At 36.6% G+C, this 19,096-nt stretch overlaps 1 protein-coding gene across 2 annotated transcripts; it reads left to right on the top strand.

Annotated features, from left to right (window-relative positions):
* Window positions 1-818: 818 nt before the first annotated feature.
* On the top strand, window positions 819-19,096 carry cfl2 (cofilin 2 (muscle)). Of its 2 annotated transcripts, XR_012392668.1 has the most exons (5): window positions 819-912; window positions 11,633-11,940; window positions 13,442-13,518; window positions 16,787-17,045; window positions 18,334-19,096. XR_012392668.1 is itself a non-coding variant. In NM_205700.1 (4 exon segments), coding segments are annotated over 4 exon segments (501 nt in total). In that variant the 5' UTR covers window positions 840-909; the 3' UTR covers window positions 16,900-19,096.

Here is a 19,096-nt window from a genome sequence, read left to right as displayed (position 1 = left end):
CATTCCCTCATTGTGTTTAAATGTGACTATATTGATTTTAATCCAGCAATTAATTAATTTTAAATTTGAATTAAGTAACTCGCCTTACAATTTTAATGAACTCAAATATTATTTCTTGATTTAAGTAATGCCTTTACTCCTTACTTAGAAAAGTTATATTATTACGTAAGTCACGTTACTTATCCTCAACACTGATTACAACTACTGTATATAATTTATCTCCATGCAAAAAGTATAAGTATTAAATAACAATTAAAACAAGTTGCAGTACCATATAATTTAATAAAACAAATGGGTGTTACAGCAAAGGGCTAAATAATAATCAACGATCTTGTAATTGCTATCTCTGTTTTATTTTTAATCCATTTTTTTCTTGCCAGCTGCTCCTAAGACAGTAAATGACAGTGCATTTATGCTCGATCAAGCCCTCACTGTGGCTGTGCAGCTCTCTCTATCTCTCTCTCACACACACATACACACACACACACACACACACACACACACACACACACACACACACACACACACACACACACACACACACACAAACATAACTAAATTCAGCTGAAACGTAATTTAAAGGGACGACAAATATATTGCCAAAGCATGCATTACACTGCATATAACATAAAAACATATTACATAGTGTTAAATAGTTATAATAACAACAATAATTAAATAAAAATAACAACACAATTATAATAAACAAAATATTAAACTATCAAAATTTATTTTTCACAATCTAAAATTCGGTGTGTAAGTGCGTGCGCGTGCATGTGTGCGTGCGTGTCTCTCTCTCTCTCTCTCTCTCTCTCTCTCTCTCTCTCTCTCTCACCGTCTCGGCTGTTCACATTCCCAGATAGAAGTACCTAGAAAATAACGGTTTATCGATTCATCGCATCGGACAGCATGGTAAGCCAGTCTTTTCTCTTACACATTTAATTCTTAATTCATAAGAGATGTCGTCGCGCTGTTTTGAAACTCTTTCTGTCAAACTTTTGATCGGCAACTGTCACGTTTTCAGCTCCAGGCAGGATCTGTAATGCGGCGCTGTGGCGCTATAGCGGGAATCTTCACTATACGCGCTCAGGCTGAAGAAAACACTGCGTTATTTGGCCTTAACTTTATTTCGTGGTTAGTGAAATCAGTTTTATTTTTGTTATAAATCTTTATATATCAGGCCTGTGTCCCGAGGCGGCCATGTTAAGCTAATTTTAGCCGGTGCTTTAATCACTGTGAGCGCGCGCCTCTCCAACTTTTCCTCACAGGCGCTGGAGAAATAAATGGGAGTAAATTGATGTACACAAACGCGTGTAAGCAGTTTAAAATGGACTGTTTCATGCTGTGAAATGACTGTTCTATGACTTGGGGTGTGAATTAGACAACTTATTCGTGATTCAATAGGATTTAGTGGGCATAGTGTGTGTGAGAGAGAGTCGGAGCTCCGCACCAGCTGCTCAGTGCGGGTTTGTGCGCATGCGCTGTGCTAGCTACCACATTCTACTTTTAAAACTTGTAGTATTTTATAGTGTGTGTTTATTAAATATTGAACAGATAAATCAATGCTTAAGAATTAGATATACCTATTTAGTACTTCTCTAACTTGCAACATTGTGTTTTAGCACGTACATTTATAAGGTTTAGTGGGTAAAGCTTGTTTATTGTGAAGTTTTAAGTACAAAAATGTATTAAAAAGTAGAGAAAAAACAGATACTGCTTTGATTCAATGAATAAGTAAAAGTTAATTTTTTTTGTCAATGACTAGTTCATATCTGCTTGGCAGGACTGTATATGACTGCTGAAAAGACACAAAAACAAGTGGCACACTAAAAAAATACAAATTTCTCTGCATTTTCTTTTATTTTCTAAACCTTTTCTAAAGATTCTTAAATCAAGAATTAGTTTTAGTGTCTAATTTATAAGGTATGTTTATTATTTAAACCTAAAATCTATCTAATCTATCTATCTAATCTTATATCAGATTTCTTTGCTTACACTATTGGCAATTTTATTATGTACTTAAATAAAATTGTGTTTGTTAATTAATTAAAAATGTATATATGTATATTTATATTTATACTTAATATTTTAAATCATTTATTTACTGTTTATTAATTGTAATATCAAGTACTACGATAAAGTTAATTATGTCAACCTAATGTCTATAGATGCATCCCAAATCGCATGCTTATGCACAATTCTACGCCATTTTGTAGTATAAATAGTGAATAATAAGTAGTGCGTTCACACTGAAAACGTTTAAAATAATAAACGCACTTTTATTACCGGGGGTCCGTTCTTCGTACGTGGATTACTCAATTAGCTGGATTTAGATATTGACGATTTGACACGATCCAGGATCGTTTCGTTCTTCAAAGCTGATCCGAGAGTTGTTGTCATAGCAACAGTTCTGCTAGGTCAAACCTGATCGGGAGCAGGTTCAATTCATATAAACAGGATTAGATCGGCTCAGTTCAAGCAAATATAATACAGAAAGTATGTTCTGAATTCTGATATTTTCTTACAGTAGTAGTTACATACACTTGGGAAAATGGTACATATTTTTTAACTATATATATATATATATATATATATATATATATATATATATATATATATATATATATATATATATATATATATATATATATAAAGTTATAGTCATTAATAAAATAAATAAAGTTATACATATTAATAAAACTTATGCAATCTGCACCCTCGAAATGAAAGTACAAAGACTGCCACCTGGTGGTGCGAAGAGAAAACTTATTGATATGAACTTTTTAGATCGCTTTAGTACAAATTGTGTATAATAGAAACGCACAATATGTGACTTTTTTTAAAGCAATAATACATTTATGCAGTCATAAACATGTTTTGATAGTTAATATGCCAGTGATTTGATGCTTCACAAAAGTTGCAGACGCCTTTACCAATATCAAAATGCTTTTGTAAACAACCAGTTTAAATAACCGATTAAAAAAACAACTACTATAATAAAGAAAATCTTTTCTAAATGTAGAACTAAATACATTGATTTGCATTGAAATTCATGATGAAGTGTAAAGCCTGCAGCTCACAGCAAATGTGTAATGTTATTGCGTGTCATATTTAACAAGCCGTTTACTGCTAATTTGATGTAATTTTGCTCACATGGATAATTGAATATTAATCAGATGATGTCATTACGCTGCTGTGCCGTCAGCCAATCGTTGCATTTCTGATCATGATTTCGAGGATCGATAGATCTGTCCTTCGCAACACACGCAGCGATCTCAGATTAGTTTATCCAGACATTCTAATCTGATTCGCGAACTTGTTTGAAGAACCAAATTAGCGAGAGATCAGTTATCAAGATTAAAAGATTCAGGATCTGCCAAATCATCTTAGATCATTTAAGCGAGGTACGAAGAACGGACCCCTGGATGATGCACTTATTCAACTGAAAATATGAAATGTGAAATGATGGACACTTCACGCACACATCGATAGCTGCTTTGCCCACGTAGCTGAAGAGGCGGAGCTTTCTGCCACTGATGTTGTATATCTTTATTTTTTTTGGATGGTGAAAGCAAAATTCTCCTACTACAGTAATTCTACTGCCTCCCGATGGTGAATTTTTGGTAGTTTGGTCTTTTATTAAACTTTTTATATAAACTGTTCAAATTTTCACTTGGTAAAAAAAAAAACATTAGTGTTCCATTTGGGCCGACACTACATTCATATAATATACTGTTCAGTGTGTAAGTGCATAAGTACATAATGTATACGTGTAGTGTGCCATTTGGGACGCAGCTTATATATTTTTTAGTAGACATCTTTTTTATTTAATCATTATTTATCTTATTTTTCATTAAGCAACATTTAGTCTTATAAAAAGTAATAAATAATTAAAACAAAATAAGAATTCAGAGTTAAGAATTAATATCGAGCCGGATCTCACAAGGAAACAACTATTTGAATGTAACAGTTTAGTGGCTAATTCGTACAAATTCAGTTGTACGAAAAAGTACGATTTTAAAAGGAGGCGTAGGACCAAACCCCAACCCTAAATCCAACCGTTTTTGGGGGATAAGCAAATCGTAATAAATTGTTTGAACGAGATTGTTCTGTAACACGGGGAGTGACAATGACAACTGAGGTTTGGATCCACATGCAGGTTTATTCGATAGTCAGGCAAGCAATGGTCAATACAGGTGCAAACAGATCTACAGGGGCAGTCCAGAATTGTAATCAGATAACAGGCGAGAGGTCGTAAGGCAGGCGGCAGACTAGGACAAACGGCTAACAAGGCTGAGGTCTAAACACAGGAAAACAAGACAAAGGTAACGCGTTGTAATGTCACTATACAGCTAACAAGACTCGGCAATGTGAATGAGTGTGTGTGCTGCTAAATAGTGGGTGTAATCATTCTTTGACAATCCTCAGGTGGTGCGAGTGTAATCAGTCTAAGGCCGTACTCACACTAGGTACAGTTGCCTCGAACCGGGCCAAAGCACGCTTGTCCCCCCTCCCGTCTCCCCCGACGGCCCGCGCTCGCACCATATCGGGCCTCGGCACGCTTACGTCATCGCTGCTGCGCTGTTCAGAAGCGCTCTCTATGGCAAGCCTTTTTAGCATTTAAATCTTTGTTCTGACTCCATAAATATATTTAGAGATATCTCTAATTATATTTTGACTAGTCATAATTATAATTCGACTAGTCAGAATGACAATTAGAGATATCTGCAATTACAATTGTACTAGTACGAAATCAGATTGGAGATATCTGCAAATATATTATGACTTTGTCATTCTGACTAGTCGAATTATAATTATGACTAGTCAAAATACAATTATATCTCTAAATATATTTATGGATAGTCAGAACAAGGTTTAAATGCTAAAACGGCTTGCCATACGCTCTCACCCAGTAGCACAGTGGAGATTTCTCTAGTTATATCCTTTCAGTCGTTTGTCATGCAGTGACATGCAGTCAAATATTTCGCCAAACAGTTCTTAGGGATACGGTGGCACGCAGTCAGATATTTCGCCGAACAGATCCGCATCTTTTGGCGCTCATAAACGATCATAAAGCTCTCGTGCTGCTGGAATGAGGAGGTCTGCTGAAGGCGCGCAGCTGTCATGCTGTGAGGAGTTCTCGTCTTTAATAAACTACGGCAGTTTGCGTTCACTGAACAGTAAGAATGATTAATAAATCCATATGAAACAGCCCCTTAAAAGTCACGTCTCGCTTTCGGGCTTTGGCGCGTTTCGCACTCACACACAAGCGTACCGCGCCAAAGCCCAAGTGATCCAGGCACACCTCTTCCAACCGGGCCAGGGCCGGCCAAGTGAACCGTGCTTGAGCCCGATTCAGCGCACTCACACTTCTCAAACGATCCGGGAAACGGGCCTGGGCACGGTACGGATGGCATAGTGTGAGTAGGCCCTAAGGGTGCTTTCACACCTACACTTTTGTTTCGGAACGTGTCTCGATGCCCAGTTAGTGCGGTTCGTTTGGCATATGTGAACAGGGCAATCGCGCTCTGTTCCGCGTCAAAGTAATCGCTCCGAGATCGCTTGAATGAGGTGGTCTCGACTCGATTGAAATGAACCCTGGAATGGTTCGATTGCAGTGGGAAAGCGATCTGATCCGAGCGCAGTTATATCACAGTGTTTTATGGATATGTAATAGGCATATGAAGAGAGAATTATGAGCATGGCGGGAAGTTTCTCGCGTCTCCCTCCCAGTCCTCAAATACGTTACGTCGCGCACCCTTCTCACCCCTCCCCACCGCATCTCTCCTCAGACACATCGCGCGCGCGCACACCCTGTCAATCACCATCAAACCACCACCTCTCCTGACAGCTGAGCGGGACGCTGCAAAATAAACCCTTACACTCCCAATGTGAGGAGAGTTTACTCGCACGTGACTTGTTTTAGCTCTTTTGATCCGATTAGAAACTTTGCAGTGTGAAAGTGAACCGCAACAATGTAACATTTGTAATCTCTGTTTCGAAACAACTGAATCGATTCACAGGTGTGAAAGCACCCTAAATGAGGAAGCAGGTGTGTGGGCGAAGTGCATGTATGTAGTTGTAGTCCATAAACTGGCGGATTTGTAGTTTAAACGAGATATGTTTTTCAGCGACCTCTGGTGGTTAGAAGTCGCTGGTGATTGTGACACGTACAAACTCATACGAATTAGTCACTAAATCAAAAAGTTACTAATTGCCATGAGATTTTTGAATAGTTTATGATAACCTAAACATTTATACTAGTATCTGTTTAAGTTTAATGAGATATTTAAAGTTATTGAGTGTGTATGGGTGGTTCTTAGTGATGGTTTGCAGCTGGAAGGGCATGCGCTGCGTAAAACGTGCTGGGTAAGTTGGCGCTTCATTCTGCTGTGACAACCCCAGATTGATAAAGGGACTAAGTTAATAAATTAATTTATTCCTCTAATAATTATATCTAAGTTCTTAAAATGACCTATCACCTGCATATCTAGGTGCTTGTTAGTGACTTTGAGAATAGCAGAAACATTGATTTAAACTTAGTCAATTTCAAAAGCTAAATTCAGCTTTCTCAGGCATCATGAAGTGTCATTTTTCATGAACCATATGCGTGTAATACTCATATACAGTAGTTAGTGGTCCAGGATTCACACTATGACTTGGCCTGCTGTCCATTTTCAGATGTGAGTGTGAGATTTGAAGCGCAGTGACAGACCAGCTGGCAATGCACTGCACCACGTTCATGAGTCAGGATTTTAAAGCTGAAAGCGCATTACTGATAATATTCATATGTTTGTTATTAGGGCTGTACATTTTAAATATTTTTTTATATATGTTATAACATAGCTTAAATGTCCCATTAAATTAAAAGGTTTTCAATGTGGTATTATCAGTATGTTAGTTTTAAGAATATCTATTTGCTAGTGTGCTCTAAACCAGTGACAAAATTGACATTTAGAAGATATAAACCTGAAATAAACATCCAAAGCTTGTAGTTTGTCATTTCCGCCTAAAGGCCTGTGCACACCGGGACGCTTTTTGCTTGCGTTTTCCGTCGACGTGTAACATCTCGTGACTAAATAAATGGCGCCAATGTGTCATTTTTAAAGAAAGCCTCATGCATTTTTTTTTTTTTTGACGCGCCGCGTTAAAACCTTCTCCTCCAATCAGATTGGCACTTTTATTCACGTGCATGGAGCTGCTGTAGTTACAGTAAACAACACTTGGAGGCGCTCAAGCGCAAAACTGTCCATGCGAGCGCACATTGAAGAAGATGGCCAGAGGCGATATGAACGTGGAGCTGCTTGTTGCTCTGGTGAACAGTAATCTTTTTTTTAGTTGCTTAATTGGAGCTGCTGCTTGAACCATCCATGCTTCGATTCGCCAGTAACTTTAACAAACATGTCTTCTTCTGTGTTACATGTGGGTGTCCGAAGCTTAAAGTTGTTAGCAACATCTAATGTCAAGGAGTGATTTTGCACACTCTTTTGCTCAACGGAGTCTGGAATAAACGTCTCAATAAACGCAAACAAAAAGCGTCCCGGTGTGTAGGAGCCTTAAAGCCGCAGTCACACTGCGCTTTTCACCCCGTAGACTTCCATTCATATGCACATGTGCGTCATACACACATGATGGACTGAAAAAACAATCTCGTACGACAAGTTTTACAGCGTTGAAAAGTTCAAGCGTGGTGAACTCTGACCTGCGACATCGCATCACATGATTCTGTGAGACCAATTGAAGATCAAAACATGACCTCTCTGTACAGAAATTTAAAATATAGACCAACCAGTCGCTCACTTTTTAAAATGTGTAATCGTTTTGTTTAATCTCGCCCCTCTTCACAGCACCGTGCAACAGAATTTCACATGCTCAAACAGTAGTGTGACTGGCATTAAGGAATCAATTATTTTTGTCACCTCATACTTCAGTTTCTCATCAAATCTTCTGACCAATCAAATGTCCTCTTGTATCTGACATGTCCCGCCCCCTTCAAGACACTTCTCATTTGCTATTTATTTGATGCGCTTGAACTCAAGCATCATCACTGGCAGAGCAGTGATAAAAATAAAAATAAAACTTTTTAAAAGGGGGAGGAGCTACCTAGAATATGCCCCACCCTCTCTTCAGGTTTCAGTTGAGATTAAATCAAACATCAAATAAAAATGCACATTTTAAAGCACTTCACAGGACCTTTAACCTTTTGATATTGTGTGTAAAATGTGAACAAAAAATACTCACTTAGAACAACAAATATACAGCAGAGTTGGACCAAAAAGCCAATCATTTTCTAAATATATGTGTGCCACACCCATATGAATTCATATGTCAAATATTTTTATGTATATTCCATTGGATATTTACACTTTGAATACACTTACATGACTCAAGTATCTGTGTACAGTGCCATAAATATGAGGTGAAACTCGCACAGTCAAAGGTAAAACCAGAGAACCAAAGACAAGGATCAAAATGAACCTTTTTGCTTGGTCGCACGGTGCTCCTAACTTTAAAAATGTAGGTGTATCAGCCAAAATCTAGTCACACCCTCCAATTATAAGCAACGTTACACCGTTTTATACAAACATAGCCTATTTATTGCATTTGAAATCAACAGTAAGTAAACTAACAAGCAAAAAATATATATGCAAGCGTGAGGAAAACATGTCTCAACGAAATTTCCCGTCATCACAAGAAAATAGATTTTTATAACATAACTGAGTGACCAAAAGATACACGGAGCGCTCACCGGCCCTGCACATACTGCTTGACATGAATGAATATATATATATATATATATATATATATATATATATATATATATATATATATATATATATATATATATATATATTTGGTTAAGAGCTTATTAGAAAATAAATAAACTGAATTTGTATATTATATATAGAGCATGAACTTATACATTGTGAATACACTTTTAATGTGTGATGAGAACTTTTTAAATATTTTTTTTAAATGTGCGTGGTGGTGGAAATGACATTTCAACAGTTTATTGTGAAAAAATGAAAAATATCTTCACCGATTAGCTTTGAATTGATACTAGCCTTTCATGTAAACAAAGCACTCTTATTTACCTTCATTTTGTTTGGTTTTTAAAAACATCTTTGAAGTTACAACATGTTTGGAAATGACGTAGAATAAATGTATTTCCTTATCAAGCAATATTTACCTTGATTTTTCTTCAAGTGTTGTTGATAAAAATTTAATTCCCTCCATCTTGAACATGTTCTCAGATGGCACTATTCATTTTTATAGAAACCACCTAAACAATCTCTCACACAGACTTTTTAAAGCAACATTACAGTGTTGTGGTGGAAATGACACTGAAACTGTGCAACAGCTATATTTTGTATAAAAAGTGATATTGACAATAGTCTCACATTAATAACTATAAAATGTTTTAATGATTTCACTAGTGCTCAATTAAGATACACTAATAGTTACCAGATAAATCATATTTTAAAATGTTACTTTCATTGTTGAAGTTTAAAACTCTGGGTGTGCAACAGGGTGAAAACACCTCCTTGACACCTAAAAGGAGGTTGAATAATATGAAAAAATATATAATAATATATAATAGAAAGGTAGTCAAATTTTTAAAGTAAGTTTTATTGTTAGTTTGACAAAGAAAGAGGAATTTGATCAAAATTATATATATATATTTGGATATATGATCAAAGGACATAAAAGTGCCCGTTGTTGAAGAATTACCCATATATCGCAATCGTGATTTTCAAAGTGTGGCATTGTGTCGGCGCCAATACGCTTATTTCACGCGGCCGCCATTTTAAAGAATCAAAGCGAGGCTGCGGTGGGAAGAAACCCGAAAGTATAGGTCCAGCACTGTAAACATTGCAGTAACATGCCGTGTACTATAAACCTCCAGCTGTTGCAGAGATTTCAAAATGCAGAAATTGTGTGACCATCACTTTAATATTATTCAGTAAGTTTATTTTAAACACTTAAAAGCAATTTAGCATCAAACAAGATCACAATCTCAGTGATACGCTTAAGTGTCCTCCTAGGCTTCAGCTCATGGCACTAGTTAAACACCGTGAGGACGCTTTCCTGCTTCAGCCTATGTAACCCGGTGAGTGATAAAACACTGCAGTCCTCTGCAGCACACCCTCGTGTTGTCAGTAATAGTGTTGTCCCGGTACAGAAGTTTTAAACCCGGCTATTTCCTGCTAACATGGAAGCGCCGCTAAGCGCAGTTGAGTCGACTGATCTTCACGGCTTCGCGCTTCAGTCTCCGTGTATCTGTGTTTGGTTTGCGCTCAGTTTACCGCTCTTCACCCAGTGCAAGCACAGATACACGGACTGGAGCGCGAAGCAGCCGTCAACATCAGTCAAGTCATCAAGCAGATCGCTCGGCTCGTCTGTGTTTGTGCTCAGTATACAGCGGTGGGTGAACTAATGACCTTCTCGGCCAATCACAATCATTTCTGTTAAACACGTGAACACAATGGCAAATCAGCGCTGTTTCAAGAAAGCCATCAACATTGCCTTAAATGTTAGCGCGAAATTGCCTGTCTTTTTTTTTTATTCAGTATCGTGACAAGTCTACTATAGTGAAAGAATCAGTTTATTAACTCGAGTTTGATGAATATCATCTAAAACGTGTGTTTGGGAAAGAAAACGTTAGCTAACTAGTGCCATTTCCCTTAACTTAGCTAAAAATGAGCTCTGATATCCCTTTTTACATTCACCATTCATTCAGAACGGACCTTCGGGTCACCCGGAAAGCGGAGAAATGATAAATTTGTGTCACTTTATCTTCGCTGATAAGATATATAGCCAGTTACACAACATTCCTATGTAACTCCCAATGATACTTCCGGGTTTCTTCCCACCGCAGCCTCGATTTCGCTTTTGAATATGGCGGCCGCGTGAAATCAGTCTATAGCCAAGTGGTTAGTGCGTCGACACATAGCACTAAGGTGCTCACAGCCACCCGAGTTCGATTCCTGTCTCGAGGTCCTTTACTGATCCTTCCCCTATCTCTGCTCCCCACACTTTCCTGTCTCTATATCTCCACTGTCCTATCAATAAAGGTGAAAACCCCTAAAAAATCATTTTTACCATTTGATGAGTCTCCCCATACAGTTTGACAGAGAGCTTGGACTCAGAAGCCACTTCCCCGTGATGTCACACTTAACAAGCGGATAGTACAGTTAATAATTACTATAACAGATTTTAAAAAAAGTCATGTTGTTGTTGATCTTTCTGAACAAGCAGTTTGGACAGCCTATAGCAGGGGTGCCCAAACGGTCCTGGAAGGCAGGTGTCCTGCAAAGCCTAGCCAATCAAGCTCTTACTAGGCTTTCTAGAAACATCCGTGCAGGTGTGTTGAGGTAAGTAAAATCAGCAGGACTCCAAAACCTCCAGGACCAAGTTTGGGCACCCCTGGCCTATAGCAATGTTCATCCAGTCAAAACATTGGTCTGAATTTTTCTTAATCCCACACCTTCCACAGAATAGTACAGTACATAAATACATTTGGACCACTTAGTTTAATGATTGCTATCAGGATGTGGAGAGACTTTAAACCTAAAGATAATCACTATATTGCTTGTAAACCTGCAGTCGTCTGTGTTTTTCTCAATCGCAGGCCTCTGGTGTCACAGTCAGTGATGAAGTCATTAAAGTCTTCAATGATATGAAGGTCCGGAAATCCTCGTCCTCAGACGAGGTGAAAAAGCGCAAAAAAGCAGTGCTGTTTTGCCTGAGCGACGACAAGAAGAAGATCATCGTGGAGGAGGGCAGGCAGATTTTAGTGGGAGATATTGGAGACAGTGTTGACGATCCTTACGCCTGCTTCGTGAAGCTCCTTCCGCTCAACGACTGCAGATACGGCTTATATGATGCCACTTATGAAACCAAAGAGTCCAAGAAAGAAGACTTGGTATTTATATTTTGGTATGTAGTGTGTGTCGGTTACTGTAGTTGTAAAAACATGTACAGCATGTACAGTTAAAGTCAAAATTAATTGCCCTCCTGTGAGATTGGTGTTTATCCGAATTGATGTTTAACAGAGTAAGAAAATTTTCAGAGTATTTCCTATAATATTTTTTTCTTCTGGAGAAAGCCTTATTTGTTTTATTTTGACTAGAATAAAAGCCATTTTTAATTATTAATAACCATTTTAAAGTCAATATTATTAGCCCCCTTAAGCAAAAAAAATAAAATAAAATATGATAGTCTACAGAACAAACCATTAATAAACAATGATTTGCCTGATTACTCTAACCTTCCTAATTAACCTAGTTAAAGCTTTAAATGTCACTTTAAGCTGAATACTAGTATCTTGAAAAATATCTAGATAAAATAAATCAGTTGTTAATAATGAGTTATTAAAATTCTTATGTTTAAAAATGTGTTAAAAAAAATATTCCTTCCGTTAACCAAAATTGCGAGAGAAAAAAAAATACAGGGGGCTAATAAGTAAGGTGGCTTATAATTCTGACTTCAACTGTATATATTAATGCATTTATTTATTTATATATGCATTAATTTATGCATTCATGCTTTTAACTTAAGTCTTTGTTTTTGCATTTATATTGACTTTGCATTATTTTGATATTAACTTTGTGTATTTATCAAACATTTATTTAGAAAAGTACACTTTTTTTTATTCTAATTTTAAGCATAACTTTTTGTTGTTTGCTTATGATAGCAACATATGCATTTAATATAAAAAATCATTTTTTTATTCAGAAACCTGGGATGATTTTTCCTCATTTTGCATCAAGCACTGATTAAAAATTATTTTATACAGTTGTAAAGTGTAAATTCGTAAAGTGTACTTATTTTTCTCCAATTTCTGCTTAACGGAGAGAAGATTTTTTTTCCGAAAAACTGATTAATTTTATCTTTGCCATGATGACAGTAAATAATATTTTTATAGATATTTTTCAAGACACTTCTATGCAGCTTAAAGTGACATTTAAAGGCTTAACTAGCTTAATTGGGTTAACTAGGCAGGTTAGGGTAATTAGGCAAGTTATTCTACAACGATTGTTTGTTCTGTAGATTATCAAAAACAAATATAGCTTAAAGGGGCTAATAATTTTTACCTTAAAATGTTGTTTTTTTTTTTTTATCAAAAACTGCTTTTATTCTAGCCAAAATAAAACAAAAGACTTTCTCCTGAAGAAACAATATTTTCAGACATACTGTTACAATGTATTTGCCCTGTTAAACATAATTTGTGAAATATTAAAAAAAAAAAAATTCAAAGGGGGGCTAATAATTCTGACTTCAACTGAATTTAATAATAACAGTAACTCCTTATTGTTTTTAGAATAATTTTCATGAAAATAAAGGCTTCTATTTATAATGATAATAACCTGTGACTTTGTCTGAGTTTTTTGTTTCATTTGGAAGTGAACATACTAATATCGTCTGTATTTGATTATAGGGCCCCTGAAGGTGCACCATTAAAAAGCAAGATGATTTATGCTAGCTCAAAAGATGCCATTAAGAAGAAGTTTACAGGTGAGTACTGTCACAATCGCTATCAAATACCGCAACTTCACAAACCTTTTATAGTATTTTGTTATTATTTTATTATCCTGTATTGTTATAGGGTTAATTCATCCAAAAAAAAAAACACTGGTAAACCCACTGATGAACTTTCGGTGACAGGTTTATGTGACTATTTTCAATTTCATAAGGTTCCTTTTACAGCATCGATGTTGTAATGTGATTCAAATATAATCAGTTAAATAGACTTAAGCATTCATTTAGTTGTTCAAGCGTAAAACGAGATCAGCAGGCGAACACAGAAACTTGATTGAATATACTGTGGTAAAATACATTTTCAGATTTCAAAGACATGGCGTGGAACATTGGATATAAATGCAGTGCTTCTTGTACAGTTTGAGACCCACTTTATATTGTATATCAATCAAGGAGTGAGGATCATTGATTTTTAAAGAAAACAGATCTTAATTGAGATTAGTGATTAGGATTTTTCTTTTTTTCTTTCTACATGGAATTAACATCTAGATCCAGAATGCTGCTAGAATAATGCGTTTGGGTTGGAGGTAGGACATTTCACTGCTGAAGTTCTTATTTCTGGAACACTGCATAATTCCCACTCAGCGTTAGCTGACTGTGCTACTGTGTATGTATTTTTAATACCCACAACGGTGTCAGTAAAACTTCACAAAAAACATTGTAAACCCAACCCTTAGTCATTATGAAAGTATTCCACCTGAATTTGAAAACATAAAAAAAGAGGAACGTTCAGGCCTGGACGTTTCTCGTCTTCCACTGCTGCATCTCCTCCTTTTATAATCCAGACCTCCTCCATGTGACTCGTGGCTAAACACAGGTGCTTAACGTTGTCACTCAAGCACCAGTCTTATCCTGTTCCCACAGCTCTCGGCCCCACACATTGGCTAAAATTCCATAAACAACATGGTTTGAACAATTGTGTTTGTCAGAAAGAATATTAAACCACAACCAAATATTTTTTAAGAAATTGCATGATTAAAATTTGATTTAAACTCCATGATTTTATCGCCACAAATGCATATTTTGACTTGTTTACCTTTTATCTTGAGTTTTATTGCTGTTCGGCTATATTTGAAACGTTGAATATTAAGTGTTATGTTATAAGCTACAGAGCCCATGGTTCTTGAGGTCTAAATCAGGGGTGTCCAAACTCGGTGCTGGAGAGTTTAGCTCCAACCCTAATCAAACACACCTGAACCAGCTAATCAAGCTTATTAGATATACTAGAAACTTCCTGGCAGGTGTGTTGAAGCAAGTTGGAGCTAAACTCAGCAGGACTCCGGCCCTCCAGGACCGAGCTTGGACACCCTTGGTCTAAAGTAATGAACATGTACTAAATAGACCGTTGTCTATGGTATCTTTTACTGCAAATCGACACAAAAAAAGCCCTGGCTGGGTCAGATGGCATTTCTGTGTGGAGTTTGCATGTTCTCCCCGTGTTTGCGTGGGTTTCCTCCGAGACCAAAGACATGTGGTATAGGTGAATTGGGTAAGCTAAATTGACTGTAGTGTATGTCTGTATGAGTGTGTAATGATGTTTCCCAGTGATGGGTTGCAGCTAGAAGGGCATCCATTGCGTATAACATATTCTGGATAAGTTGGCTGTTCATTCCGCTGTGGGGATCCCAGATTAATCCTCTTTTTTTTTTTTATTCAATATTTTTCTATAACATAAATTTTTTGATGTTCTAGTTTTTGTTATCATAAGTTATTTTGTTAGGCTCCAGATTTAGCTTCAGTACTGACTAATCTAATGTATATGCACAAATATAATCTTGTATAGCTTCCTATTAGAAATATGAATTTAAAGATAGATTTGTGAGGGGTGTACTTGTATATGCTGAGCACTGTATGCAGAAAAAAAAACCAACTGTGCAGAATTTAAAACAGACATAACAGTACTGCAGTGGGAATAACCAAGGACAAACAGAATCTGCTGACTTTTTTTTTTTTTGCAATTTTGAGTTTTGTAAAAAAAATAAAATAAATAAATAAAATAATAATAATAAATAAAAATCTGTGTATATGTGTTACATCGTTAAGAGTTGAGTAACTAAAACATAACGCGCACACACACACACACACACACACACACCAAAAACTTTATCCTTTAAGGCAGGGGTGTCCAAACAAAGCAAGTTTATTTATATAGCACATTTTATACACAGTGGCAATTCAAAGTGCTTTCCATATACAGAAATAAAAATAAAAACAAATAGTAAAAATGATGAAAATTATGAAAAAAATGATCAAAACAGATAAAATGTGTTAAAACAGGTTATAAAAGAATGAAAAAGAAGAGAAAAACATAATAATAATAGTGTGATAATAAATAATAATAATAATAAAAAGTTTTATTATAAAATATAATAAAAGTAAGTCTCTCATGTCTTTACCTTGGAATTATAAGGTTCTATCTGCGTTCTGAATGATTTGGAAATATTGAGCTTCAAAGTTTTTGCATTCCATAACAAACAGTATGTGTGCAACATTTGTTTTTAAATAAAAAGTCCTAAAATGTTAACAACTTATAAAAAAACATCCCTTAATGTAAATAAGTTGTCATTTAATAAGAATGTCAATAACTCAATTTTGACAAAAATTTCAGATAGAACCTAAGAACATAATTCTAAGGTGACTTTATCTACTAAAAGACAAAGTGTATTCTATATAAATAATATAAACATTTGCACATTATTCAATACTATTATTAAAATTCATAAAAAACTGAATAAATATGTACAGTTGAATTCAGAATTATTAGCCCTGCAGAATTAAAGAAAGAAGACATTACTAAATATAATAGTTTTAAAAACTAATTTGTCATGATGACAGCACATAATATTTTACTAGACATTTTTCAAGATACTAGTATTCAGCTTAAAGTGACATTTAAAGGCTTAATTGTATTAATTAGGTAAGTTAGGGTAATTAGGCAATTCATTGTGTAATGATGGTTTGTTCTGTAGACTATCGAAAAAATATAGCTAACAATAAAAAATATAGCTAAACAGACTTGCTCCAGAAAAAAAAACATTGTAGAAAATACTGTGAAAAATTCCTTGCCCTCAAAAAACATCATTTGGGAAAATTTGAAAAAGAAAAACAATTCACAGGAGGGCGAATCATCTTGATTTCAGCTGTACATATTAACACAGATTTATTTGAGTAAATAAATAGACTCAATCATGGGCTAAACAAATATGTATTGTGAAATCTAATGCAGCCATGCTTCATTCTCCAGGTATTAAACACGAATGGCAGGTGAACGGTTTAGACGACATTCAGGACCGCTCGACTCTGGCAGAGAAGCTGGGAGGAAATGTGGTGGTATCGCTGGAGGGAAGACCATTGTAGAGCGAGCCGCCATGTGCCATCTGGATTCCACACGCTTTCATCTCAGCAGCTGTCTCTATCGTTTCATCCTGGAGGAATAGGCCTATCGTTTCTTTTTATTTCTTTTCCTTTTCTTTTGTTTTTACATTTAACATTAAGGAGATCTCATTAACACACAGTTGAAGTCAGAATTATCAGCGCCCCTGTATATTTTTCCCTACTTTCTGTTTAACGGAGAGAAGATTTTGTCAACACATTTCTGAACATAAAAGTTTTAATAACTCATTTCTAATAATTTATTTATTTTATTTTTGCCGTGATGACTGTCAGGGGTGCTGCTATGTGGGGGAAATGTAATGTAATGTGTATTTATATAGTGTAATTTTCAAATGTGGCCATACACCCAAAGCGCTTCACAATCATGAGGGAGGTCTCTCCACCCCACCACCAGCGTGCAGCATCCACTTGGATGATGTGATGGCAGCCACAGGACAACGGCGCCAGTGCGCTCACGGCTCACCACACACCAGCTATAGGGGGAGTTGAGAGATAGTGATAGAGCCAATTCGGTGGGATGGGGATGATTGGGAGGCCATGATGGATAAGGGCCCCTTATTTACTTTCATCTGCGAGAACCAGCCCCTCCACATCCCCGTTCCTCACTTTTGGCCGCAACAATCTACCAGCCCCCCGCCATTCACTTTCGTCCACAAGAACCCACCCACCCTACACCCCCGCACACTTCACTTTCTTCTGCAATGACCCCCCAATACTATTCACTGTAATCCACGACTACCCCCCCACCCCCCACCACTCTCGTCCTTCACTTTCATCTGAGGGAACTCACACACCCCCGCTCTTCACTTTTGTCCGTAACAATACCCCTCATCCCCATACAAGACTATTTACTTTGGTCCGCGGCAACCTCCCGACCACTGCCTCCTCAGTCTTTACTTTAGTATGTGAGAATCACCACCACGACCCCCGCTCTTCACTTTCATCCGCAACAAGCCCCCCCCAAGACTATTCAATTTCATCTGCGACATCCCACCCAGCACTCCCTCTCCCCCTTGCTTTTCACTTTCGTCCGCAATGACCCACCCTAACTCCCGCTCCTTTTAACTTTTGTCAGCACCACCATCGAATATTTTTCTAGATATTTATTAACATACAAGTATTTAGCTTAAAGTGCCATTTAAAGGCTTAACTAGGTTAATTAGGCAGGTCATTGTATAGCGATGGTTTGTTCTGTTGACAATCGAAAAAAAATAATAGAGCTAATAATATTGACATTAAAATGTTTTTTAAAAAATTGAAACTAACCGAAATAAATCTAATAAGACTTCCAGCAGAAGAAAAAATATTATAGGAAATACCGTGAAAGATTCTATGCTCTGTTAAACATCATTTGGGAAATATGAGAAAAAATTTACAAGGATTGCGAATAATTCTGACTTCAACTGTTTGCAAAACATAAATCTACCAATAAGATTGGTCACTTTTGTACCTCCCCCGTCTCCCTCTGTGCATTTTTTTTTTTGCCAAACTCAAATGATCACATCTATTATATGAACAGTAGCTCAGTCTATATTTGATGATGTATTTACAGAGGTATTTTATTATGCTGTACGTTAATGCCTCACAGCAATGCATTAACCAGAGACAAGCACTTTACAAGTCTGAATCTATTTATTGAACTCTCTAATGTTTCGAACACGTAAACTCTATGCAGATAAACAACGCACTTTTACTCTAGCATTTGAAGGAGGACTTTGGGATTTCTGTCGTCCGTCAATTTCGTGATAGAAGTTACCACAGTTTTCATTCCTGTTACGCATATGGACACAAACAGATGGGTTCGAACTCTGCCATTGCAGCCTTTGATTCAAACACACGCCGCAGAGCGTCTGCTTGGAAAGTGTTTGTTTTATTTTTTTGTTTTGTTTTTTGACACTACATGACAACAGAAATACATTATTATGTGTAAAGATGACGGCCTGAAGTGAAGCATTGTTTGTGAGATCGAGGAAGGTGCCACTTTGAAATAAAATCCTGTGGCAGAATTCTTGGATGGGTTTTCTTGGCTCGGTTGACTGCTGTGGTCGTTTCATCCGGGTGTCACTCCAGCGATGTGATATGTCTGACATGTGTTCGCTTTGCTCGTCAACATGACCCTCGTTTGATGGAGCTTCTCAATTAAAGATATTTATGTTTGCCA

Source organism: Danio rerio, chromosome 17 (genome assembly GCF_049306965.1).
Source record: "Danio rerio strain Tuebingen ecotype United States chromosome 17, GRCz12tu, whole genome shotgun sequence".
NCBI classification, from domain to species: domain Eukaryota; kingdom Metazoa; phylum Chordata; class Actinopteri; order Cypriniformes; family Danionidae; genus Danio; species Danio rerio.
The sequence above is the reverse complement of the archived record's forward strand: the minus strand, read 5'-3'. Positions and strand labels throughout refer to the sequence as shown.